This window comes from Anabrus simplex, chromosome 1 (assembly GCF_040414725.1).
Source record: "Anabrus simplex isolate iqAnaSimp1 chromosome 1, ASM4041472v1, whole genome shotgun sequence".
NCBI lineage: Eukaryota > Metazoa > Arthropoda > Insecta > Orthoptera > Tettigoniidae > Anabrus > Anabrus simplex.
The window spans coordinates 852,393,880-852,421,784 of NC_090265.1; the positions used below are offsets into that span (position 1 = coordinate 852,393,880).

At 40.8% G+C, this 27,905-nt stretch overlaps 1 protein-coding gene across 1 annotated transcript in view; it reads left to right on the top strand.

Moving 5' to 3' along the window:
* Drgx (Dorsal root ganglia homeobox) overlaps nucleotides 1-27,905 on the top strand; it is a 367,971-nt gene that overhangs the window by 320,734 nt on the left and 19,332 nt on the right. Inside the window, exon 8 of the mRNA XM_067147688.2 lies at nucleotides 20,656-20,771. Within this exon, the coding sequence (XP_067003789.1) occupies nucleotides 20,656-20,771 (116 nt within the window). The remainder of the gene's footprint in view (nucleotides 1-20,655; nucleotides 20,772-27,905) is intronic.

Below are 27,905 nucleotides of genomic sequence, written 5' to 3' on the forward strand. Positions count from 1 at the left end.
GTAGAGACTCTCTGTTACTGAGTGGTCTTTGGTACCGAGTAAAAAAATTAATGAAGTTAAATTTCTTACAAGGGCTGTTAATAAAGTAATGGCAATATTGATAGAACGCGGTATTTAATGAACTAACATGTACAGTTGTATTACATTCCTTCAATGTAGTAACCCGGAAAGTCTATTACCTTTTGTGAAATGTCGGGAAGCCGTTGGGGACCGTTGGCAAGGAGGCGATCTCTGTTGATGACACCGACGGAGCGCCCTACTGCGCGGAGTACGGACGCCACGTCAGGAAACTGGCGGCCTCGGAGGGGTTCCTTCAACTTCGGAAACAGGCCGAAGTCACAAGGACTCATGTCCGGTGAGCAGTAGCGGCGATTAGGGGGACAGTCACCCCCTCCCCGCACTTTGCCTCCTGAAACCAGGAATTATAAAAAGAATGTACGAACCTTGTTGTCTTTTCAGCTAATTCTTTCCATTTTTGGATAATTTAAAAATCATTAGCGGAAATACGCACCAAATGTCGTTGGTCGCGGCTAACGGAATTGTACAGCGCCAGGGCAAATAGTGGAGACCCGTGGAACAATGTAGCAATGTTCTGCGACGAAGGGCAGCAGGATATATTTTTGCCACGGTAACCCGCTTGCCGCGCGCATTCTCTGTCTGGCAGTCCCACTCAGTCGATATGTCTGTTCAGTTCTACCTAGTGTCTGTTACTTTGTTACTGTGTAGTCAAACACCAAATGGCTTTTTAATTGTATAATCACGCTGTACTTTATTTCTTTGTAATACATGCATAATTATTGCTCCTTTGGTGAAAGTCTTGTTGTATATTACTATGATTACCGCACATGAGTTGGTAGATTGTCAACCTTTACGTCTCTATTGAAATTTGCTCAGAGAGTATCAAAAACTTAGAATTTTATGACTTATTTCAATTTTGTTGTTGTCGACCCCCCCCCCCGCTATGTTCTACACACCCGGACATTTTTTGTTGTCTATACATTATCGTGCCCCACCGCCACTTATTATGCCCAATCGCCGCCACTGCTGGTGAGTAGGGAGTGTGTTCCATGGCCTCCCAATGTCACCGTTGCAATAAGAGATTGACACTGTTTGCGACATGACAACGTGCCTTGTCATGGAACACGATAGAGTGAACGTCTCTCATCAAACGTGGACGTTTGCGCCGCATAGCCGGACACAGATGTCGCCCAGAAATCAGCATTAGTAGTCACTGTTGACGGTTTGTCCCTCACGCACAGCATGCGTAAGATTAAAACACTCGTAGTTGTATGCCACAATCAGCATAAGCTTCACCAGACTGGGTTCCTGTCGAAATTTCTGTGGACGTGGCGAACCTGGGTGACGCCATTCATTCGATTGAAGTTTTAATTCAGGCTCGTAGCCTCGTCCCCACGTCTCATCATTGGCAGCTATACTCAGCAGAAATACTTCTCTTTCATTGCGGTATCTGTCCAGGTGCATACCGGTGCAATTTGCCATTTCTGTACATTGGTGAGTTAATGTGGAACACAACGTGACGGAAATTCCCTCATGCTTTAGCTATATGCCACTCACACTGTTTGGTGACTGAGACCAACCTCTACGGATAATTCCCGGAGAGTCCATCGATGGTCTACGGAAACGAGACCACTTACAATGCCCATCTCATCTTGAGGAATGGACGACCGACCTGTGCGATGCAAATCCGCATTCTCATTCCGATCCGCACGAAAAGCCTTGACCCATCGTGCAACCGTCCTATACGGTAATGCATTCTCGCCACAGGCTTCGTGTAATCCTCGATAACATTCTGATGCACTTTTGTCACGGACAACCTCGATTTTAATCTACGAACGCACTTTTGAAAACACGTTTTAGAGCGGTGAAATCGACACTCTTCACTTCAACGCCACACAGCAACAACACTCCCAACTGGATGCTCGTCAAATACACACTGCACATCGACAACAGCAGCACCTGACGGCTCCCATATCCTATTTGTGCACGCCCGATCTGCTGCGAGTGTCTGAACTACGTTGCTACTACTTTATTTGCAGCCCTCGTAATATACTTTAATCATGAGGGTAAATATAATGGACTAATAAAGTGATCAACCTGGCACAAGTAAGTGGAACCAATTTTTAGACTCAGCTGGGGACCTATGGTCGCCAAACCCCTCACAAGTTGACAGCCTCTTGTCCCCTCTTGCGACAGCAGGGGGTACCGTAGATTACCGTATTTACGCGAATAATACCCGCACATTTTTAAAAAAACTTGGGGCACGAAATTGGGGTGCGGGTTTTATTTGCATCAATGTTGACATTTTTTTCAAAATCAGCCTTCCTAAATTTAGGGTGCGGGATTATTCGGTGGCGGGTATTATTCGCGTAAGTGGTTACGCGAATAATACCCGCACATTTAAAAAAAATTGAGGCACGAAATTGGTATGCGGTTTTTGAGTCAAAGTTGGCATTTGTTTTCTTTTTCAAAATAAGCCTACCTAAAGTTAGGGTGCTGGGATTATTCGCGTAAATACGGTATATCGCCCCCAACCGCAGGGCACTATGAAAGCGTCCAAAGGTTTTGGGACCTAATACCATCGCCGTCAAAAGAGAGCAAGATTTGGCCAAGAACACTGGGTATTTGATCATTTTTGTTAAGCTGGTACGAAAACTGAATATCACTACCCTGCTCGAAGGTTGCTGTAACGAGCTGTTGAGGTCTGGGGCTGTGAGGTCAACTCCCAATAAAGAACATCTACGTGGGATGATTCTCTGAGACTGACTCAAGAAGCGTATTAAGAGAGAACAGGTTCTCACCTAGGTAAAGAGGAGAGTGAGTAAATTTCAAGGATCCTGGACGTTAATGTACTTTTAAATAAGACGACAGAGCAGGGCTAGCTTCAGATAATAGCCTTAAAAAGGTTCGCTCCTTCTCTCTCCATTTTTATTAAAAAAGAAGGCATCTACAGTACCTTTGCGAACATTAATTTGTTAAGAGGATCACATTCTTCCCGAACAGGTTCTTTTCAGTTAAAACATCGCCGTCCTTTTAGAAATGTTAATGTAAAGTCTCTCCCAATTAAATTACTCCCAGTTGGAGTTTTCTCTTCTGTTGCATATGGCTTAAGTACCTCTTTATAAAGCTACAATGAGCGTATAGTAATTCAACTAATTATTTTAAAATTAACATTCGTTTATATTTGAGTCTAACGGAGGAAACTGCGTTCTAAATTATGTAAACATTTTAAAATATTATGAACAAACCTGCCTGTTCCTTCTCTTTCTGTGTGGAATTTGTGCTTTAGTTGGATTTGATGGTAATAAACAGAGAAGAACGACCAAGGAACATTATCATCATTATCCAAAGGCTTGCCTTGTCGCTGCAACCATTGGTCTCTTCTCTCTGCGATCCTTTTCATCTCTCCATAACCTCGGCATCCCATCATCTCAACTACCTCTTCAATGATCTTCTTCCGTGGTTTTCCCCTGCCTTTCTTTCCCATCACCTTGCCTTCGAACAAGTTCTGTATGAAGTCATTATGCCGGAGAATGTGACCAAAAACTGACGCTTTTCTCCTTTTTATCGTTGTTTTTAAAGTCTTTATTTCTCTAAGCACTGCTTCATTAGTTTTCTTCTCAATCCAGCTAGTTTATGTGATCTACCTCCATAGCCACATTTCCGCTGCCTCTAGTCGTTTCACGTCCTCCTTCAAGAGAGTCCATCCTTCACAGCCATATAGCAGCACACTCCAACTGAACGTTTTGATAAACAATTTACTTTGTTCAGTATCTAAGGCTTTATTAGTTAAGAGCTGCTTCTTCTCCTCAAAGGCTTTCTTACAGAGGGAAATTCTTCTTTTTATTTCCGCATTGCATCTGTTGTCATCGGTAATAACTGATCCTAAGTAGCAGAACTTGTGAACCTGTTTTATTAAAATATTTCCAATTCTGAGATGTGCCTCTGGCTTCATTTTAGATTTTCTTACAACCATAACCTTAGTTTTATTTACATTAATATTAAGTTGGAAATCTTTTAGATGTAAAACTTTACATATCTGGCAGTGTAATATCTCGAGGTACACTAGACACAAAGGAGGTGGCAAATAGAGTGCACAAGAGCTCTCGCTTTTACCAGCAAGTGCGAACACTCCTCTGGGATCCCAAAGTACCAACAAAGCCAAAGCTGGTGATGTTGAATGAATGCTTCATACAAATATGAACCTATGGTATCGAAACCTGTACTCTCACTAAGAAGGACGCATCAAGGTTGCAGGCATCTGAGATGAAGCTCCTTAGGTCCACAATTCAAAAAAGAAAAACTGGACAAGTTAAGGAACGACGTGGTTAGAAAGGAAGCTGGGATTGAGACATCATTGTTAGATCGGGTCAGCAGGTCCAGGTTGAGGTAGTTTAGGCATGTAATCTACAACAAACGTCCAAAGTATCTTGATGCTAACCTTGACAGAACACTCTCCTTTAAGCAACTCCTAATGAAAACTGCAGCTAAGCTCAGAACAAGAAACAACATACTGCAAAAGCTATGTGGTACAACATGGAGTTCGACAGCATCCACCTTGTGTTCTTCAGGCCTTGATCGTGTGTTCTCTGCGGCAGAATACTGCAGAATTATCTAGGTGAACATTTGCGACAAGAAGGTGGTGAAGGCTAGATCAGCGTGACAACAGCCTCTCTCTCTGAAGAGCAAGAGATCATTTGCTCTGAGTTCTGTCACTGTGTTTATCTGGTTTTTATATGGCGATGATCCTTTTTACGTTCCTTAAGTCTTGGAATGGAGCCTGTCTGCAAAATACCGGTGAAAAATTGGGCTAGTCATATTATGGCATAATTTCCAAAGTGTAGAAGGAATTCTGGGCGCAAAGTATCAAATCTTGTAACTTAACCTGATCACATATCCTGCTGAGCTTTTGAAAATATTTTCCGTGCGAGCTCTCGTTACCTTACTTTCTTGAAGCTACCCTGTTACACACCGTATAGGCCTACCTGTATTAGCTGTAAGGTAGTGGTCGCTCAAACAGGCTATTTTCCTCATTTAAATTGTTTTAATAAGTTTTGAGAAGTCTGAAGGGCAGAACTTCCCAGAGTGACATGTTTACTGTATCATTACTAACTTCTTAACAAACAAGTCAAGAGAAAAGACATTTGAGGTTATTATAAATTCATTAGATTACATTGGTCTCGTCTTCCTGAAGCTCTCTCTCTCATTTCTAAACGCAATTTATTATTAAGAAGATACTTTAAAATTCCAAAATAAAAGACAGCCACAACTAGATTAATGTTTTCTCGTTTTTCTAGAGGACATCTTCAGACAACTGTAACACCACAGTCGTGTTAGTTTTGTCATGTACATGTATGGAGTAGAGATGGGGAGATACTGAACGAGTGATTCAAAATGAACGAATCATTGCACTGAACGATTGAATCATGATTCAGTGAGCGAAATGAATCGACTCGTTTGTGAATCGAAATCTGAATCGAGAGATGGCAGCCGCAACTCGTTCCTTGGTTCCTCGTTCGTTCTGATCAACGGCGGTGGTTCTGATTCATATCGCCAAATCGGGTATCCACCATTTTTGAATCAATGACTACTTGTGAAGAACGACTCTGTTATTTTTTATTTAACCTGAACTAAAAGTCCTGTCCACAAGTCAAATACTCTAACCTAACCTTACAGGAAAAAATATACTTTTTAAATAAGAAATTATCACGTAGTTTCAAGTCACACACTTCTCGGAACTTTAAGCTACACTCAACTTTCAGCTCGTGGCGAAATGTTAGGTTAAGTTTACTTCAAGGTTCCCGCTCACGTTCTTGTTCTTGTGAAGTAACGTGTGAAACATGGCCACAAAAATGTTCATATCTACTATAAATTTCAAATTCGATTCTCGTATAGTTTCGAATGGTAGCTACTTAAGTTTAGAAAGGATTAGTCAGACAGTTGTGTAGCATTTCTTAACTGTAACCTCTAAAAAGGATATTACTCTTGTTAAAATGCTATCAATTATTATTATTATACCTTGAACATTTCACTTCTTGTAACCTGTAAACATGTAAAGCAGTAGCAGTTATAAAGAACATAACGGAATGGTTCATCTGAGTCCATGGTTTCGCTTTCGGCTCTCCGTCACGCGGTATTGGAATGAACGAATTAAATGAACGAATCAAATGAACGAATCATTTTCGTGAATCGGTTCAAATGAATCGGTTCTTCTAAAAGAATCAGATTCCCCATCTCTAGTATGGAGCCAACTTATGAAACGAAACAAGAGTGACACCGGGTGGATACTGAACAGGTGATCCTGATCAGATAAGGAATCAGATTTATTAAGGAGAACATTTAAATGGTGCATCGTGTGAAACAATTCCTAGTACTTTAAGGAAAATTAACCGACTGCAAACTTGCTCTACGAAAGGCTTCAAATCAAAGGATACATTACATTGTACAGTATTTAGTAGGCATGTTCACGACTGTCTTCTTCGACGCGAAGTTGTCTCGATAACAACAAATGTGTCTGTGAACACGTCCAGAATGCATCGCCTAGCTTTGCGATATGAAGCGCTGTGAGATTTCGGCTTGCGTCCAATCCCTTAATCAGATGTTAAAACATGACCACTATTTCAGAAAGTAATTATGAACCAAACCACATAGCATAACAGCCCCGAAAGGTCATGGCCTACCAAGCGACCGCCTGCAGATTAGAGTACATGGTGTGGTCGGCATGGCGAATCCTCTCGGCCGTACTTCTTGGGTTTCTAGACTGGGGCCGCTAAGAATCTGATATTTCGCCCGTGAATTTCACTTTTGATTTTTTATCAGAATATTTTCTTCGTGAGGTTTAAGGTCTTGGGGTCAAGTCCTTGTTCTTTTTGATGATAAATAAGGACTGTCCCTAATCGAGTTAAACCCTGATATACTCATCGATGGCTTTCTTTTAAAAAGTCGTATGTCTCAATGTTATTCCTAACCATTATTTTCCTTAAGACTGGTCACGCCTCCCACCACATATTTATATGCAGTCCATCAGAATAATTTTCGTTGTGTTCATTGTCCTATGTTAATGTGTAAAGGAAAATGGATCTTACCATACCGTATTGTAGGGATGTTGTTTGCATGGCGAATTTAGGCACTGTTACAATATAATATATATATAAGGTTCATATTCCTTTACACATTAGCACAGGAAAATGAACACAATGAAAATTATTTTGATGGATTGCATTTAAATATGTGTCTGGGAGGCGTGACCAGTCTTAAGGAATATAATGGGTAGGAAGTGCATTAGAACATACGCGGTTTTAAAAGAAAGCCATCGTCATATGAAATAGGGTTCAAAATATTAGGATATTCAATCAATATTATTATTATTATTACGTGTGATCTCGACCTCATATTGCAGTACTGTATAGGTGAGGAAGGCGTGATCATTCTCACGCACACTAAATGGCAGGCTGGCAGGAACTCGTTAGGGAGAGTTAGCACCATTAAGGTCGGCTCTAACCCGGTAACCACACACTTGCATTTCAAAGTATCACGAGCCATTAGCATGGAGCGAGAGACGAATCAAGGAGCCGCAAATTACATTACTGCTTCAGCAAGTTGTTCACAAACCGATCGCATAGCGTCGGCGTCGACGTCGCCCCGCGTCACTTGCAGCTGCTCATTAGTCAGCCACATCACAGTGAAGCTCACGAACTCCTGACTCCCTATTGAGTACTCCTGTTTAAATATTTAGCTTGTCCCCCAAGAGGATATCGCAGATTTTCAAAGTCTTAGATAAGTAGGGTTACTTTTCACTGGAGGTAGAGTTTGTTGGGAATATCCTTAGAGCGTTATTTCTCATTAAGTTGAATATTCGAAATAGAATTTCGATTTATTTATTTCGTGTCAGAGTGTTGAAAGAACTTAAAATATAAATAAGGTATTATATACAAACAAAACAAAGTACATCTTATGTCACAAACATGTTTCACACACAGTCTGTCCGGAAATGGGCAGCAGCAATTCCCTCTTCAGTGGCTTGAGTCAAGTCTTGAAGTGTATAACGAACAGTCATAAAGGTGTTGGATAGTTTGTTGCTCCCCACAATCACAGAAGTTTGACTGATCTTTCAAAAAAACAACATTTTTTAAATGTTTATCCTAGGATTTACCTACTCCACTCCTCAAACGATTCAGTGCCTTCCAGGTTGTTCATTCGAAATGATGACCAGGGGGGGTGGATATTCAGAATGCACCATCCAGTCAGAAAGATGCTCCATTTTTGCTCGCCACATATCACAACGTGCAGTTCTCGTTGGTTTATCCAGAGCCTGGGAGACATTGAAGAAACTTTTCCTGGAATTCAGTCCTCTGGGTGGAGGTCGATGTCCAAATAACGGGTGGGTATTTGTGAGATCCACCTTCGACCTCTCTTGCCTCGTAAATACTTCTCGCCGAATGTCTGGAGGAGCAATACCAGTCAAGTGTTGGATGCTGTCGGAGTTGAATTCGAATAAACGATTTGTATTTTTATACAGAGTGGTCGGAAACAACGTGAACCGGGCATATGAGCGGTAAAATCTTGGTCATATTAATAAAAATTTGAAAAAAAAAATAATTCGATATCTCGCGCCGTTGTCATTTTATCAGCTACTGAAGTTAGCCAATCAGATCGCTTCGCGGGCGAATTCCAAAACGCTTTGCGAGGCGGTGTTGCTAAATCTGTACGTGGCTTATTCCTTGATATTTGCAATAAATTACCCTTAAATGGATAGGTAGTAACAAAAATAACCCCTGTATTTTGTAATCATATTTAGCCTTGGCTTAAAATGGGGGGCTTAAATCAGTAAAGGTTATAATTAAAGAAAAATAAGGTTTACTTGAAGCTGAAAATTAGTTTGATATAACATCATTTTTTAAAATTTGATTTACGTCACACCTGACACACATAGGTCTTACGGCGACGATGGAATAATAAAGGTCTAGGATTGGGAAGGAAGCGGCCGTGGCCTTAAATAAGGTACAGCCCCAGCATTTGCCTGGTGTGAAAATGGGAATCCACGGAAAACCATCTTCAGGGCTGCCGACAGTGGGATTCGAACCCAGTATCTCCCGGATGGAAGCTCACAGCTACGCACCCCTAACCGCATGGCCAACTCGCCCGGTCATCATTTTATCCCTTACCAATCAGTTAAAAATACGAAATCGCATACATTTTACTTAGTTTAGTCTTCACACAGTCTTTTTTTTTACCGGGCGAGTTGGCCGTGCGCGTAGAGGCGCGCGGCTGTGAGCTTGCATCCGGGAGATCGTAGGTTCGAGTCCCACGGTCGGCAGCCCTGAAGATGGTTTTCCGTGGTTTCCCATTTTCACACCAGGCAAATGCTGGGGCTGTACGTTAATTAAGGCCACGGCCGCTTCCTTCCAACTCCTAGGCCTTTCTTGTTCCATCGTCGCCATAAGACCAATCTGTGTCGGTGCGACGTAAAGCAACTAGCAAAAAATAAATAAATAAATATATATATATATATATATATATATATATATATATATATTTGTATTTTCGCACAAGTTTATGCAGTATGTCATACGCCCCTTTAAAAATTAGATTCGAAAGTTTCCGACGACGCAAGGATCGGGAAGGAAAGAAAGAAAGAAAGAAAGAAAGAAAGAAAGAAAGAAAGAAAGAAAGAAAGAAAGAAAGAAAGAAAGAAAGAAAGAAAGAAGGAAGCGGCCGTGGCCTTGGTTAAGTTACAACCCCAGCATTTGCATGGTGTGAAAATGGGGAACAACGGAAAACCATATTCGAGGCTGCCGACGGTGGGGTTCGAACCCACTAACTCCCGAATGCAAGCGGATAGCCATGCAGCCACTAGCTCGATAATTTTCAAATCAATTCCAAGTACAATAGGCAGAATATGGTACTCGTTCTCACGAAGCTTGCGTTCTTATAGTGACGTATAGATGACGCTACTGGCCTAGTATATACAGATGGCGAACACTGGTTGCCATGGTTACAATAGTGTGGGGAAATTGATGACACTAATTCCAGATGGACCCTCGAGCCAAAAATGTATCTATGTTATAAGAGTTTTTATTTATTCTCGTATCAGATATATATACATAAAAGACACAGTTCAAATATTGTATTGTTTATGACCAGAACTTAGCTACTTCCAGTGCATTTACTGTGGAGTAATGGATGTCTTCTTGGGTTCGGGAGGCTGGACACAGCAGATAGAGACACGTTCACACTGAATATCATTCTTATCAGAGTATCCCCATCTTGCTAAATTAACCCTTGATCTGTCCACTCCAGATCTCAATCTATTCAGGGACTTCCAAGTCAGCCATTCCTCGTCAAGGCTAGGAGGCAAAGTTTCTGAAATTTTTCTCCGACCAATGGGAAGGTACGTCGTAGTCTTCCATAGTTGTAGCTTAGCTTTTCCAGCGGTGGTCCTAAGTCGCAATTTATTTATTTGGCATAAGTCTGTACAGAGTTCTCCTCCATTTTCACAGACCCTATACATAGGTGTACATAAGTGCCTGAATGAGGGTTTTAAAATTTTTTTAAATGAATGATTCCATGACCGAATTAAATTGTCATGCATGCATGAATAAATGAATGAACACTTCTCTCCCAGTCACGGATAGCCACCATCTGAGGAGAGAGCATTCGGTTCGCAGGATAAATGCATGGATGGGATTATGCATAACTACTGCCCGGTCGTGTTATGGTGGTCCTAAGTCCATCTGATGTTCTAAGGAAGCTCTTCATTGATTTCAATTGTTGCGGATGTGGTTCTTACCCATGGAATAGATGGGTTCTTTCTAGCTCCAGTTTCTTTCTTTAATTATTGACAGTTATTTCTCTTCGAATAAGAGGTTATGCTATCCCTCCGAGGTGGTAAAGCCATTCAGCAGAAGTGGATTTAAAGCAGCCTGTTAAAACTCTACAGGTTTAATTAAGAGCTACATCCACCTGTTAGGCATGCGTGGAACTATACTAAACAGGACAGGCATACTCTGTTGCCAAATAACATAGTGCCATTGCAGAAACTCGGATGGTATCGGGATGACTTTCCCATTGTGATCCGAACAATTTCTTGAGGATATTTGACACCTTTGTCTTTCAGTTCATGCAGTGCTTTTTGGAAGTAAGAGATCTGTCGAGCGTCACTCCTAGATATTTTGGAGTGTTACAATGCTCCAGTTCAACCCCTGACCATACTATCTTCAATTTGCGAGTGGCTTCCCTGTTTCTCAAATGAAAATCGCATACTTGTGTCTTTGTTAAAACTAATAGGGACAGATATTATTAAGCTTGTGTCTTCTTAAACTGACTCAGACCATGTCTCATAATGTTCAGTAGTGCATCCCCTTTCTCCTGTTGAAATTATGCACGCTTTTATTGAAACACCCTGTGTTGACGTCTAAGTCTCAGATAGCACGCGCTGTGGTCAGTTCAGTAATTACATACAGTTGCTGAGTATAAAAGAGTTATTATTTCGTTCCGTGGACGTGGAGATGTCTGTAAATGCTCCCGCCCCCAATAAAACTATCATAAATAGATCGCGGAGACAGGCGACTGTCACGAGGTGTCACGCCTCTAATTATTATCGAGTATTTTATGATTCCTTAAAAAAGTGACAGGTTCTCAGAAACATTGTTCGATATATGACGAGAGGTCGAAGTACAGATGAAATTGAACTAATATTAGTATATACAGTTAAGGCCTGGCCACACATAATGCGGGCTACGGTTACGAGCAGGACGTCGTGAAACCCAAGGCGCATTCTATCCAGTCTAAATTAAAATATACTTAGAGTTGTAATAATTACATTATCAGTTCAATGTACGTCCCATATCCCTCCAGTTTTCTATCTTCTTGACGTTTTTGTAGTCAACATGTCCTCGGTCATATAAAAGGGATACTTTTTCACCTCTTCAATCAGTCCTTCCGTGTCAATTCCAAGAAAGAACGCAATGCACTACGCGAGCAACAGACTCGAAACTTAACTGATCGCTGCCCGTTACGTCCTGGATGAGATCGTTACCGCAGACCGGTGTGTGTTTGACAGACATTATAGTATAATAAGAAACACCGTTTGGCGTCCAGCACGCTGCTTCCAGAGTTCGCAGAACGTGATCGCAGCACGCATTTAGTGTGCCCAGGCATTTACTTTATTTTAAGCATCGTTCATGGAGGGAGGACCATGAGATATTCAATTATTCATTTCAAGAATTGATGCAGAAAATGCTGCGCTCGCAGACGTCAGCGGAACGCAACTGCAACACCAAGTCGAAGAATGGAACAACCGCCTCCCTCAATATGGCCTCCGTCTGAACGTCGAGAAGACAGAATGTCAAGAGATGAATCCAAGTCGTTGGAGGAAATCTAGTCATAAAGAAGAAAAAATCAGGTATTTTGGATCGCGTCTGTAGAGTGATCTGGCATCAACAGTGAATTGCCAATTGAATGGTGTTAGCCTGTCCATCACTTAATCACGCGCCGAAATATTTTTTATAGATTATTTCTCCATCTGAGGAGCCTCCGTGGCTCAGGCGGCAGCGCGCTGGCCTCTCATCGCTGGGTTCCGCGGTTCAAATCCCGGTCACTCCATGTGAGACTTTTGCTGGACAAAGCGGAGGCGGGACAAGTTTTTCTCCGGGTACTCCGGTTTTCTGTCATATTTCATTCCAGCAACACTCTCCAATATAATTTTGATTTTATTTCATCTGTCAGTCAGTAATCATTGTCCCAGGGGAGTGCGATAGGCTTTGGCAGCCGGTACAATTTACATCCTCGCCGCTAGATGGGAGCTTCATTCATTATATTCCTGACCTGGTGGAATGACTGGAATCACTCTGCGGATTTTCATCATTATTATTATTATTATTATTATTATTATTATTATTATTATTATTGAGAGGTATGATGCGGAACAAGTGCCATCCGATTCTGATGATGATGATGATGATGCTTGTTGTTTTAAGGGGCTAACATCGAAGGTCATCGGCCCCCCATCCGTTTTTAGGCACAATGTTGTTATACCTATTCCCAAGAAATAAGGGCCTCACAATTAAGAAAACTACCCCACCATTAGTTTAGTATCTCACGCTTGCAAAATTTGAACACGTATTATTTGCAGAAGAATGAAAAGCCTAGATGAAGCTGAGAATGGAGAAGATCAGTTCCGCTTCAGAAGAAATGTAGGAAGACGTGAAGCAATTCTGAATTTACATCTGATCTTAGAGGATCGAATTAAGAAAGACAAGTCTACGTACACGGCATTCGTAGATCTAGAAAAGGTATTCCATAATGGTGATTGCACCAAACTATTCGAGATTCTGAAGGTAATCGGGATCAGATACAGAGAAATAAGGATTATCTACAATCTGTACAAAAATCATTCTGCAGTGATAGGAATAGAAGGCTATGAATAAGAAGCACCAATCCAGAAAGGAGTGGGGGAGGTTTTCAATTTGCCCCCCCCCCCACTCCTCTTCAATGTTTCCATAGAGCAGGCGGAAAAGAAAATCAAAGAGGAATTTGGAAAAGGAATCACAATCCAAGTAGAGGAAATGAAAACTCTGAGATTTGCCAATGATATTGTTATTTTATATGAGTCTGCAGAAGATTTGGAGAAACTGCTGAATGGTATGGACACAGCCTTGGTGAAGGAGTACAAGATGGAAGTAAATAAGTCCAAAACATAAGTAATGGAGTGCAATCGAACGAATTTAGGTGATGCAGGAAATATTAGATTAGGAAATGGGGTCTTAAAGGAAGTAGATGAATATTGTTACTTGTGTAACTAACGATGGCAGAAGTAAGGAGGATATAAAATTCACACTAGCACAAGCAAGGAAGGTCTTTCTTAAGAAGAAAAATATTTGCTCAATTCGAACATTGATATAGGATTTAGAAAGATGTTTCTGAAGACTTACGTCTGGAGTGTGGCACTGTATGGAAGTGAAACATGGACGATAACTAGCTCAGAAAGGAAGAGTAAAAAGTTTTGAAACGTGGTGTTACAGAAAAATGCTGAAGGTGAAATGGGTAGATCGATTAACAAATGAAAAGATACTGAATGGAAATGGTGGGAGGAGAATTATTTGGCGAAATTTGACGAGAAGAAGAGACAGAATGTTAGAACACATCTTAAGACACCGAGAACTTGTTCAGTTGGTTTTTGAGGGAAGTGTAGGCGTTAAAAGCGGCAGGAGTAGACCAAGGCACGAATATGAGAAACAGTACAGAGGAAATTTAGGATGTAGTAGTTACGTAGAAATGAAAAGATTAGCACAGAATAGGATGATATGGAGGGCTGCACCAAACCAGTCTATAGACTGATGACCCAAACAACATTATTATTATTATTATTATTATTATTATTATTATTATTATTATTATTATTATTATTATTATTATTATTACTATCGTTGTCACGAAGTAAATTTTGAACTTCCTTTAAGTGAGAATTTGCTATTATAGTTCTGGTAAACACAGCTAGAGAGCGTTAGGGTGCAGCATCTTCTGTAGCACATCCTGTACCAGGAGAGAGCTGTAGGAATAGGGTGTGCTTCTCACAGCCCCCTCGATTCTTCGGGGACTTAAAAAAAGTAAATTGAAGTCTAAACTTATGAAAGGAAAGAACAAACATGCATCATACTATAAGCCGGTAACGTAAAAACATCAAACAGAGAGGCCACTGAGATTGAATCTCGAAAGGCTGTGTACATTAACATGCTTCTAGGATTTAGGACAATATTTACGCTGTTTATTGAAGTTAGATGCTCCTAGCGGACATATTCCAGGCTCAGAGAGCAATTTCATAGCTCAGCTATGTCCACAAGTGAGTGGATAATACCCACGATAATAAACAGAATGTAAGAAGTCAATGCAATATAAATAACACACTTCTTGTAGAGACATCCAATTTACAGGACATACATATTGCATGTCGTCAATCCCATGTAACGGATTTATACCAGCGATTCGCTAAAATAACTCTGTGTTTAAATACTTCGTATGAAATATAGTTATTTGGTCTTTGGAATAAGTTAACAGGTTAAACATTAATGATGCTAAATTCCTCCACAAAATGGCTAACTGTACCATAGAAAACCTAGACTTTTTATCCAGGATAAATTTTCACGTACCTCGTGTAAATTCAATGCTTAATATTACATTCAAGTATGCGAAAGCACACAGTACCTCACACAGCTATTCACCACTTTACAGATTGTGTAATAGCTACAATAGAGCTGTCCTGAACGAGCAAACACTCGACCTAAATTTTGCCTATCAAACAGTTCTTAAATATTTTCACCACACTGAAAAATCCACAGTTCTAGCCTTTGAGGCAAGCAATTCAATGTTGAAAATATCCTAGGGATGTGAGCTACGAATTTTAGGTAAATAAAATATAAAAGTATGAGAATGTATTCTTTATTTATTCCAAACAATGACAATCGTTTTCTTAACCATTGTTATGGTCGATTAGATTAGCCGTTTTACTTTTTCTCTCACTACGAGCGCTAATGTGAGTCAATGCATTGTTTCACTTAAGCCCTTATAACTACATTCAGTGTGGAAATTTTTCAAATACTAGAAAATCCTGGGGGTATTGAACTAAGGAATACATTACAGAAAGAATTATTTAAATAGGTTAATTTGGCTAGGATTTGAATCAAAAAGAAGATGAGGAGCGAAACAAGCGATTTTAAGGATTTTTCCGGAACTGCATTTAGGCTTTAAGTGATTTTCGAATATTTTAAAAGTTTGGTAGGGGTATCCAAGACACAATTTAAAACCTTTCCAGGCCCTTTAGCACTTCAGATTTTGACACAATTGAATAAACTACTTGATTTTATGTTTTTTCGTATTGTGGGGGCCGCTACTTTGTCATGTTTTCAACATTAAAAGAACTAACATGGCTGACAGAATACGTTCTTCAAGACTAGAGCCTATGTTAGTTTAGTTTCGTAATCGATATAATTTAAACACGATAATTAGAACTCTTTGAAATATATATAGTAGAAATTGTTTTAGGTTAGATTATAATGAAATTAAATTAACATGATGTTTAACGTAATTAGTGTAGGTTACTATAATTGGGATGATTTCACCCTGTCGCAACCAGTGAAAATAAATAAATATCCAAATTAATTTTGGGTGGGTGATTATATTTAAACAGTTTTAGAAAACAAGCCTTGTTGGATAGAAGCCTCTTCAAACGTGTGTTGAGGGAAGCCGATTAGTTGGGCATGAAAGTCGTAAGGAAACAGCCAACCACCCTTCATCAGATCACATGCTTTACCAAAATGTTAGATCTTAGCCAAGTACTCCGTATTATTACAGAAATACGACTTGAACTTACGTCGGTTGGGAAATAATCAGTTTACTACACTGACTTTGGCTACGCTTTTCTGGTGCCATGCATTAAATGGGAATGAACGGAAACAGAAAACTGACATCTCGTCTGATAGCGTCTATATCCCGTCAATAAATACACATTCCACCGACATATTTCAATAACGGTAATCATGTTTTTTGCGGCATCTTGTAGTTGTGTGTGTGTGTGTTCTTTTTAATCTTGCGCTTCACGCATCAGGGTTTTCTTATCGTGGATGTCTGATGCATCACACCTGGGAATCCTTGACTTAAAACTTCCACAACAAAACAAGAAACAGAGCTGCCAACTGCTTCATCTCAAAATATGGTCTGCTACCATTGCCTGCTGCCATTTCTTGATGGATACAGTACTTTTGTATCCATCTCTTGGCACAGGCCAGAGGAAAGTGTAGCTTCCACCGAAGTCCCAGTCTCATCCATGGCTGTGACAATATGGAAGCTGCTGGGGTATGGGTGGTGCTGAGTAATGACATTCAGAGCACGACTAGTGTGTCTGAGTGTTATGAAAGGTGTTGCTCATAGGATCAGTCGTGCTGCAATAGCACTTTCTGGCAAACTATCTCACTCCTCGTCTTGCCTAGTACGCCTCATGTTGGTGCTGCCATTGGTTTTTGCGGTTTCCTTATAACCACATAACCTTTGGTGGTGCTATTTGAGAATCCAACCAGCCTCTGGGCTGATGACCTAACAGACAGACACCACAACACGTAAAAAGTTACGGCAAGAGATACGAACGTTATCATAGCAGCTCGCGACCTTATAACACAATCAAGTGCCATAAAAATTAACTGTAATAATGTTATTGACTTTGCGTCCCACTAACTACTTATACGGTTTACGGAGACTCCGAAATGCCAGAAATTTGTCCCACAGGAGTTCTTTAGCATGCCAGTAAATCTACCGACACGAGGCTGACGTATTTCAGCACCCTCAAATACCACCGGGCTGAGCCAGGATCGAAGTCGCTAACTTGAGCTCAGAAGGCCAGCGCTCTACCACCTGAGCTAATCAGCCCGACATAAATTAACTATTATTGCAGCCCACGACCTATCATCGCTATCAAGCGTCGTAAAAAGTAACTATTAGGTCACCTTCAGACGAAGCGACATGTGACCCGCGACACATGTCACGCTACACGCTCATTCAACAGTCGCAGATGACATACATACGGTGTAGTGCAACTCGCCAAGTTCGCGCACTACCGTCGACCACGCTCGACTCAATAGCTTCTCGACATGTCTCATTGCAACAGCCAGTCAACAGTATCCGTGCTGCCCTGTCACAGGTGGAGAGCAGTCATAGAAACCTACCCATGCATCGGTCTGAAACTGACACGGAGAACTGTATTATTGAAATAGAAGAGCTTCCGGAGGAATAGCTGGTCTAATGACGGTGGTTTGATGGGTCAACCTTTGTTTCAGAATGACATACAGTTCTTCAAACGATGTGATAGACATCCTACAATAATTAAAGAATTCCACTGAATTTGCTCTGAGTTGAGGGTACATAGTATAAAATATCGTCGCTGCCGGGACGAAACCTCCTATGTGAAATATTTAGCTTAGAACTTTGGCCGGTAAGGTTCTGTTATGTAAGGTGCAATATTATGCGACTATTGTCAAGGAATTCTCCCTCTTCATAATGTATGTACTGCGGGTCAGTATATCTCTAAAATATTTTCACATAGGAGGTTTTGTCCCGGCAGCGACGATATACTCGTTGATGTTCGCTCTTGTATAATACGATGGATCCAGAACTTCCTCTTCCTTTTCCTATTCTTTTTCTGGAAAAGGGACAAATACACTATCGCAGCTACTTTAACTTCCGTTTCCTCGACTGCGAAAGACCGTATCGCTATTAGAAGTCGCAAGTCAAGTCGCTATACAATGAAGTGGCGCGACACCGCTGACGCTTCAAAAGTCGCCCCGTGTGTCCGCATCCTTAAAAAAACAACCCGCGACAGGTCGGTCGGTCGGTCAGTTGCTTTCTCAACTCCAAGGGTGATGTGATCCCCATCAGCTCGAACAATTGCCGTCGCAGATGGTCTAGATATTACTGAAGAGGTGTACTAAGAAGAAGAGGAGCGAGGCTGTTTCCCGTTGCTTCCCTTATTAATTATTTAGGTAACTGAAAACAAATGAAATACATGAAGGGGTGAGAAAGATTAAACAAGTGGCACAAGAATGACAAACACTACGAAATGAAAGACGCAAATATCAGATAAGTAACTGTAATATGTTTACACTCACTGTTCTCAGAAGAGAAATCCGACTGAACACGGCTACGTCTGTTCTATCAGTACCAACAGGTTAGATTCAAAACATCTTCTCAAGAACAATGGAGACATAATCTCCAAGTAGTCATAGTGGTAGAGAACATCTCAGACATATTACTTGATAAATTGTGTGCTGTTTATTCCTGTATTAATTTGTATAAACTCATTAAAATTCTCGAAACTTGTACGATGAATAAATAAGGTTCATTAACGGAAGGTGTATTTAACCAGAATACTGTTTTAAATCGTTTTTAACGAGTTGAGAAATATTAGTGAAGAACTACAAGGTCTCTTATAAACCTAGACCGAACGCACGATGTTTGTACTCTGCGCTACAACAGCTGCCTCAGCCCAGTTTACGACGCGCGCGGCCGCCCTGCTTTAAGAGTGTATACAATGGGTCGGTAGATGCAGAGTGGCTCTCGGCCAACAAGTGGCCACGGCTGGTCCGTGGTTTAACACCAACAGCTCTGCACTCTGACCGGCCAACCGAGCAGAGGAGGGGTGGCCACGGCTCTACCATGGCTCTACGCCTCTGCATTCGGAGACGGGACAGGGCTGGACCTCACGGTCGACCCCAACCGTCGGCTGTCCTGAGAATGGCTTTTCGTGGCTTTCCATTCTCTTGCACTAAGACGAATGCCGGAACAGTTCCTAGCAGAGCTCACGGCCGCCAAACCCCTCACCTTCTCCGTGCATCTCCTTCGCTGTAAGAAATCTCCCGGCCTGAGAGACGGCGTTACCATATAAGAGACCCGCCTCCCCTTTCAGGGGAGAAATAAAAACGTTTTAGTAGTATACAATCTTATATGACATCTTACCTTACAAAAGCTGCTGGAAGTGTCATCCTTCATAATGAGGGACTTCATAAACACCATTTGGATTTTCTGGACACCAATAGCGAGAGTTATGACATGACTGTTCACACGACCATTAAGATGAAACCAGGCATCATCCGAAAATAACATAACCTGTGGGTCGAATAAGCGATCATTCAATGATGCAAGATGCCACTCACAATATCTCACACTTGTGGTTGGATCAGCAGGTGACAAACAATGGTCCCGTGTAAAACTGCGTGGTTTGATGTGTAACAACTCTGTAGCTCCGTGTGCAGAAGAAGCCGAAACCCCTACTTGTGCTAATTTTGTGAGTGATTTATTCGGCCATCTAGCTTTTCCTCTGTTAAAATTGTTGTGTGTGTGCATGTTTTTTATTGAGCACTGAGCCAGTAGTTTCAAGTGTATTTACAATTACCTGAATCTGTGCTCACGAAGGTGGCTCTTCACCTGGAAATTGCTAAACAAATGCATCGCGTCCCCGTTGAGCCGATTCTTACTTAACTTTTACTTACGAACCTACCGTCTCACCATGTTAACAGCGGAAATTCAGACTGGCTACTGATATTAGGTAGAACACGTGCATGCTCCTTACAAGGTCGAGAGCCATGTGCGCCTCCTATACAGCTGCTTAGGTCTCGGAGAGTAGAAACGACGTTGGACGGTCTGGGTTTATAAGAGGGATCCTCTATCTGTTGAGGAACTAACAGTATAACTAGCAAAGTCACCTCCGTGGAGTGGAAGGTAAAGGCTTTCACCATTGTTAACCTCGGTACGTGATGGGGTAGAGTAGTGGTTAGCTCTACGCCCGGCCGCCTTTGCCCCCAGGAACTAACCTAGTACTCATTTTTTGGTGTAGGCTGAGTGAACCTCAGGGCCATATGCATCTCAGGAATTGGAAATCTCGTTTCTTAAATTTTATGACTTCCTGACGGGGATTCGAACCCACGTCCTTCCGGGCGAACTGATTACGCCTTTACCGCCTCGGCCAGGCAGTCCCTAACAGTATGACTGCCCATTATAATATTTGAAGTTATATTCCTTGCCATGAACTCTTTCTGTGACTTGGCTCCTCCACATAGTCGGAGACCACATACTGATGTACGTTTATTTATGTTTCAGCGGCGGTTTTCGTCCTGTGCTGGACTCGAACTCAGGTCCTCGCCATACGCCGCCCATCTTCTTCCCCCCGCACCTCACCTCGCAGTTCTCACCACCGCTCTTTCCAGGACTCAAAGGTGAGTACTAACAACGCTCTAGGTGAAGTTCCATGTCAGGAGAGAATAACCAGTGCTTAGAATCTGGCTCCAGGCATTAACCAAAAAATCATGCCAGACGTCTCGAAAGCGACCCGAATAAAAGTGACTTATACGTAATTATTTAAATTGCCTGTCGTTTCGCTCTTTATTTATTTCTATGAGCTCTAAACAGATCTATAAATCGTAATTTTTCTTGACGTTCAATTCAGTTTTGGAATGTTTCTTTACGATAATTATTACGTTTGCTATTCACATAAGATTCTTTCTGATTTCGCCTTGAATAAATTTTCTCTTATTACCTTAAAAATCAGTATTCTAATGCACAAACATAAACTCTCTCCTTTTTGTTTGATTGTACTATGTCGCAGCACTTGTTGCAAGGTGTGGAAACACGAAGGAGACTGTTACTAGACTCTACCACCTCCTTGCTTTTGGCGATCTACGGGATAGGTCTTACGGACAGGAAAGGGCTAGGAGTGGGAAGGAAGCAGCCGTGGCCCTAAGGGTCACAGCTCCAGCATTTGCTTGGTGTGAATATGTGAAGCTACCGGAAACCATCAAAGAATTTCTGAGGGACGAAATTCTGGCACCTCTGCGTCTCGGAAAAGCGTAACAGTAGTTAGTGGGACGTAAAAACCAATAACATTAATAATGACAATGCCAATCCAATGTGCTAACAAGAATTATACAATAGTGAACGTACATGCACACCACTAACGGGGACAATAAAAAAGAACCGCAAAAAACTGATGCGTTCTGGGCTAAACTTGAGGAAATCATGGCGAAGATTCCAAAAGTGGATACAAAAATTTTGCTGGGCGACTTTAACGCACAAATTGGTAAAGAAAAAGAACACCAGAAAACTGTTGGCAAATTCCCTGCTCACAAATTCACTAACAAAAACAGGTTGAGACTCATTAAACTGTGTCACCAAACAATCTTAAAATCATGTCAACTTCTCTGAGAAAATCTCCACAGAAACAGAAGACCTGGAGGTTTCCCGTTCCAGGGATCGGTGAATTTCAAATTGATCACATTGCCATCTCTCATCCCATGCAGAGAGAGGTACACGATGTACAGGTACGCCGAGGAGCAAACGTCGATTACGATCACTACCTAGTGAGAATAAAGGTTAAATTCACCCCGAAGAAAATTCATCATAAGAGGTCACACATACCGAAGTTTGACACGACACAGATTGGAAACACTAATCTGCACTAGAAAACCCAACACATTTCAATGAAACTAGAAAACGAGTAGCCAAAATCATCAGGCAGGTCTAGAGAAAAGACTTGAAGCAACAACTGGACTCGATTGAAGATAACTTTCGTAACTACAACGTACGAGATTTCTACAGGGAATTCGGAGGACAAGTCCGTGGGTATGTTCCTCAAAATCTGGCTTTCAAAAGATCAGATGGAAAACTTGCACTCAGTAATCAGGAAAATTGTCAGGAACTAGCACTTTACTTCGCTGATCTCCTCAACTGTCCAGAGCCCCTCACAAGATTCCATCAAGAACCCCCAAGGCACACTTTCCCAGAATCTCCACCACAGACAGAGGAAGAAATCCGCGGCCACATCCTCAAACTTAAAAACAATAGTGCACCCATAAGCGAATTTGCCTAATTTAATTCATAATTAAATTGAATATTTCACATGTGAGTCGGACAGAATTTAGGAAGTTTTGAGTACAAATTGTGAAAACCATAACCTACGGATGTACGAGAAAGCGCTCCCAAGGACTAGATCATTACGCCACATCCCTTCCACGGAACTATTTTCCAGGTGGTGGGAGAAATTTTTATAAAAACCCAGCGACCACAGGGTCGAACTCTCAGTTACTTCTCAGTGTGAATCAACTCTCAGTTACTTCTCAGTGTGAATCAACTCTCAGTTACTTCTCAGTGTTTTGAGTCTTACTCAATCATTCCAAGTTCGCAGTCGTTCTCAGTGTTTCTAGTTCTCAGTTATTGTCTTGAGTACTTTAGTGATACTTCAGTATTCTCAGTGAATCTACGTTTTGACAGAGTGACAGAGTGTGTCAGCATAATGCATTTTTAGTCAGTTTTATTTTGGCTGGTAAGAAAGCGATTAGACACTTGGAGGCATTTTTTTAGAAAGCCTGGTATTATTTTACTTGGGAGAATATGCATTTCAGGAAATGAACACTTTCACAGACATTTACTGTAAAGGCAGGGAGTGCAGGCAAGAATTACACTCTAAACTTAAATGAGCTCACATTACTAGTTGAGGGAAACAAGTCCATGTTTTCCAGCATAGACATAACAACATTTCTAACCAGCGGGGAGCGTTATTTGTGAGATCAGTATAAAATTTTCTCCACAACAGAAACGATATTTAGCTTGTTTCTACCATTCAATAAACTGTTTGGCAAGCGAGATGTTATGGGCAGAAACTAGTAAGACAGCCGGGAAGAGGTTTGACTTTCTTCAATGCAGACCGCAATAGCAAAAACTTGACGGAACAGTTATGCCCCAGTGGGGTTAATGTACTATAAGCTGTAAGGTAAACAAAGCTGAGGGATCGGCGACCAGGCCACCAGGTGATCTTGCAGGCAGATAGCGAGGAGACCATCCGTCTACACAACAGGCAGTGGCATTTCTTCTAAACTTTCACTGGAGTGAGAGAAATACGAGTGTTTTATGCTAAGAATAATCGTGTGTCACGGCATGGCAAGAATGTGTCAAATTTGCGTGTGTATAAATTTGGAATACCACATCAGCTTGAAGATGGAATTCTAATTTCACCATGACGGGGGCCGGTGGGTGAACCGACCTGCTTCCTCCACCATCAGGTATGAGCATCATTATAATGTAAATAATATGTAGGACCGTGGCAAAATCGATGATCAGTGTAGTTTAGAGTACTAAGTAGGGTTGTAAATAATTCACAGTTTTATAATTCTGATAATAATAATAATAATAATAATAATAATAATAATCATAATAATAATAATAATAATAATAATAATGTTTCGGTTGCACCTTCAGATAGGCTTATTTTGTGCGCTTTGTCTAAGTAGATGTTTGTTTGCGTGTATTTTATGGTTGATTTTCTGTAGTATGTCATTCTGACAGTTAGGCAGCTATGATTTTGATCTACGAGTGTAATGTCAGTTTATTATTATTATTTCATCATGATTTTAGATCGACGGTTTTTGAGTTATTTTTGTCTTTTGTTGGAGTTGTGATGTTATGGACACCGCCGCGATGTTTTTCAAGGTTTATTTTTCACCATTTTGCGCATTTCAGAGTGTTTTATGTTGCGGAGTCATCCTTCAGATGACCGGTTTCGATTTGTTTTTATCCCGCGTATTTTTTTGCGACGATTTTTGGGTAGACGCGAATATTTATTTCTGTAGTTGCGGTTGCGCACGTTTCAACATTTGTGTTTTGAGAGGCAATCTCGTCACTTGTTTTTTTTTGTTTATATAGTAACTATGAGCGCCATTGATGAGTCAGCTCTGTGATTTTGTGATGTGTTAACAGTGAATGATCGAGAGATTCGAGCTAGATGATGAATATCCCTGATGATCTACGTTGATGATGGAAATATGATATTTGAACCATGTCTTGAATTTACATAAGAAGTCGTAATGTGCACGACAGATAATTTTTGCCCGCCGGATACGAGCGAGGCTGTACTGTGAGAATATGAATAATAATGACGTCGCGAATAAATGAATAAATAAGAATTGTGGAATGAAGAATTTAACCACGTGCGTTAAATGTGTTACGACATGGGTTATGATACTACAGGCAGGAGCCTGTATTTGTTTAAATAATTCCAGGGAGAATAGATGCTCGACAAATAATGCTAGCCAGAGTACAAGGTGGACAGAGAGACGAATCAATGTGTTTTGAATATTTATGTAGAATCACGGATTGACGTGAAATAACAGTAATTTTTCCATCAAGGTTAAATAATTTTATGTCCAGACATTTGTCGTCTGAAATTTGGGATTGCCGTCAAATTCGCAATATTTTGCTATTCGCAGCGGGGTATATTTTTTCTGGTAACTCCGTGTTTGTTTTTGCGCATTTCTATCCTTATTTAATTTTCCAATAGGCCGCGATGGTGGGATCCAGTTGTTTATTTGTTTTCCTTTCTGATTGTATCTTGCCGTATATTTGTAGGACGCAAGCGTATGTGAATTATTTATTTTATTGTTGTAAATAGATCAGTGCAGCTAGGCTAGTTTGTTTTGATTTCTGTGTTCACTTCGGAGCAGTGTTTCTCCGTTAATTAAAGTAATGATGTAAATACCATTTCAGAGGTTAGGTTTATTGGGTCATCGATTAGGTCACCGTCGAAATAGTGGTGGTATGCTCATACCAGGCACCTTAAGTAATTACCAAACTTTCTTTTAAAATCCACTACATTTTTATTTTGGAATGAAGCGATCTTTAAATGAACCAATTGTATAAAACTGCCGCAATAAATGGTAAATAAGATGGTATCTGCCTCCATCTAGTGGTGATACCACAAATATTGAATTAATGATGAAATGCAGTTAGCGGCAAAGTCAATAGAAATTTTAATGTACAAGGATCGCTATCATTCGATAATGTTAACATCAGGCACTTGGCCTGAATTTCTGCTTATATTTTAGGAAGTCCAGTCTATCACAGACACGTAAATGAAGAGTAAAATTTTAAATGAGTGGTTGGATACACTCAGAGTGATGTGTCAATATTTGATTTTGTTTAACCAGGAGGTATTTGAATAAGACGATGGTCATGTAGGAAATGAAGTGATGTTCATGGTTGTTTTGTTCTGTTTTCTAAGAACTATTTCCTTAAGTGATACACTTGCTTAATGCAGTCCAAGATTATGTAAATTTGGGTATCTTTCCCAAATGAGCCATGTGATAAACATTTTAATAACTCTTATAAGTCAGTGGATTGATCGACGAAACAGAATTTAATTTACTTTGTTGTGAGTCAACTATGTTAAAGTTATTAATTTGAATATTTGAGAGACAGTTTCTCTGTTATGTAATTTTGTATTTCAAGTAGGTGGTTTTTCTGACCAGAGTTTAACGGAGTCATTTTATTCAACTTGAAGACAGTGTCAAGATAGTCTGGAATATTTAATTAAGGTGTTTGACCTTCAGTCAGTTTATTCAGGCAGTTATGATTATTTTGGAAGGCAGACCTTCAATCTTTAATATTTTATTAGTCATTTATTTTCATTTAGTTTACACTTTTCACTAGTTCAATTTACGTTCAGCATTTTATTTGAATAAATTAGTCTTTTATTTTAAACTTTAATTCAGTCTTGGGTACCGTCATTTTAGTTAGTTTACCCCCTTCTTTTCATTCCCTCACTCCTCAATCAGCGGGTGGCCTCACCGGGGATGTCGAACGGGCACGACTGAGAATGAAGAGTCTACATGCAGCGGTGAGTATGTGTTATATGTCATTTATTACAGGAGCAGCCGGCGCATAGAAGAGAGAAGAGATCACCGCATTTGGTGCCTTAGAAGGGCACAGGGGCCGGAGTGAGGAGTGAAAAGCGTGTCGCCCACCTTTAGGGGCTAGTTTGCTTATCCCCGGGACTTTGCACTTTACATTTATTTATTTTGTACCCAGACTAACAGCCATGAACATAGATTTACTGAGTGTTGATAAATATGAATGCTGTGATAGTACTGTTTGACAAGTAGTGGTATTAATTATAAATGATATGTTTTGTATGATTTTATCCAAATTTAGGATAAAATTGTTTTGTATTGGTGATTACTGTGTCTTGCATGTGATGGAAGTATGTTGGGGAACCTGAAGGTCTCAGTCGTATTCTCTCAGCATATAAAATGTCGATTAGCCAGGAGCAGTGGGACAGGTTGATTAAAACCATCAACGATTTAAGTGTAACAACTAATGAGTTGAAATCAAGTCAGGCCGAACTATCGAATAAGATCGAAAGTAGCCAAACAGGATTAGCTGACGAATTTAAATCCAGCCAGGTAGAACTTGTAAATAAGATTGAGAGTAGCCAAGCCGAACTTGCGAATAAAGTAGAGGCAGTACACGGGCAGGTCTTGGAAGAATTTAAACAGTATGAAATAAAACTCGAGGAGAAGTTCATAAAAAGCCAGGTCGAACTGAAAAAAGAGTTACGGGAAAACCAGGATAAACTCATGCAGGCGTGTAATGCAAACAGGCAAGAGACGATGGAAGAAATAAAGAAGTTAGCCGATGCACAAGTACAAATACAAGAGCAGTTAGACAGCCACAGCGCGACTGTTGAGGAAAGCATGAGGGAAACCAGGGAAATGGTGCAAGATCAAGGCAAGGACTTAGCTCGAGGTATGATACTCTTGGAGGAGCGGATAGATAAAATTGAGGACGAGAATAGGAAAGAAATGGATAGAGTATGCGTACAGATCGGAGAGACGCAGGAGAAAACGAGCCACGAAATCATGACCTTAAAGTCGGAGACCCAGGATATTACCAAGAGGTTAACCGAACTGTCAGAAAAGATCGCGGAAACTGAGGGTGCGATTACACTCAGCGAGCAGTCAGTAAGACAGGAAGTTAACGAGGTCATAGAGGGAAAAATCCAGGCAATTAAGACCCAGAGCGAAAACTTGTCGACCTTGGTCAAAATGCTAGTCGACAGACAAGCCGAATCCCAGGTAGCCAGAGAGATTAGGATACAGCCGCAGCACGAGCCGACACAGACCGAGCCGATAACCCAAATATTTAACATGGAGAGGACAATGCCCGAAAGTACGCAAAGAACTGAAGCTTCCACGCAAATCATAAACATCGTGCGTACGAGTGACGATCAGCCGAAGAAATTCAGTGGAACGTCACAAATAACACCAAAAGTCTATCTTAGGGAGTTGAAACAGTATTTCCAAGACATTAAAGCCCCTGAAGAAAAGAAACTACGCATAGTAGAAAAATATCTCGAAGGACAGGCGAAGACCTGGTACTACGGTTTCGTAGATACTTTTAAGACGTTCGCAGATTTCGAGAAGGCTTTTCTCGAAAGGTACTGGTCCTTATCCACACAACAAGCACTCCGAATGGACTTGTACACTCGCAAGTACATGTCGACACAGCCCACACGATACTTAGAC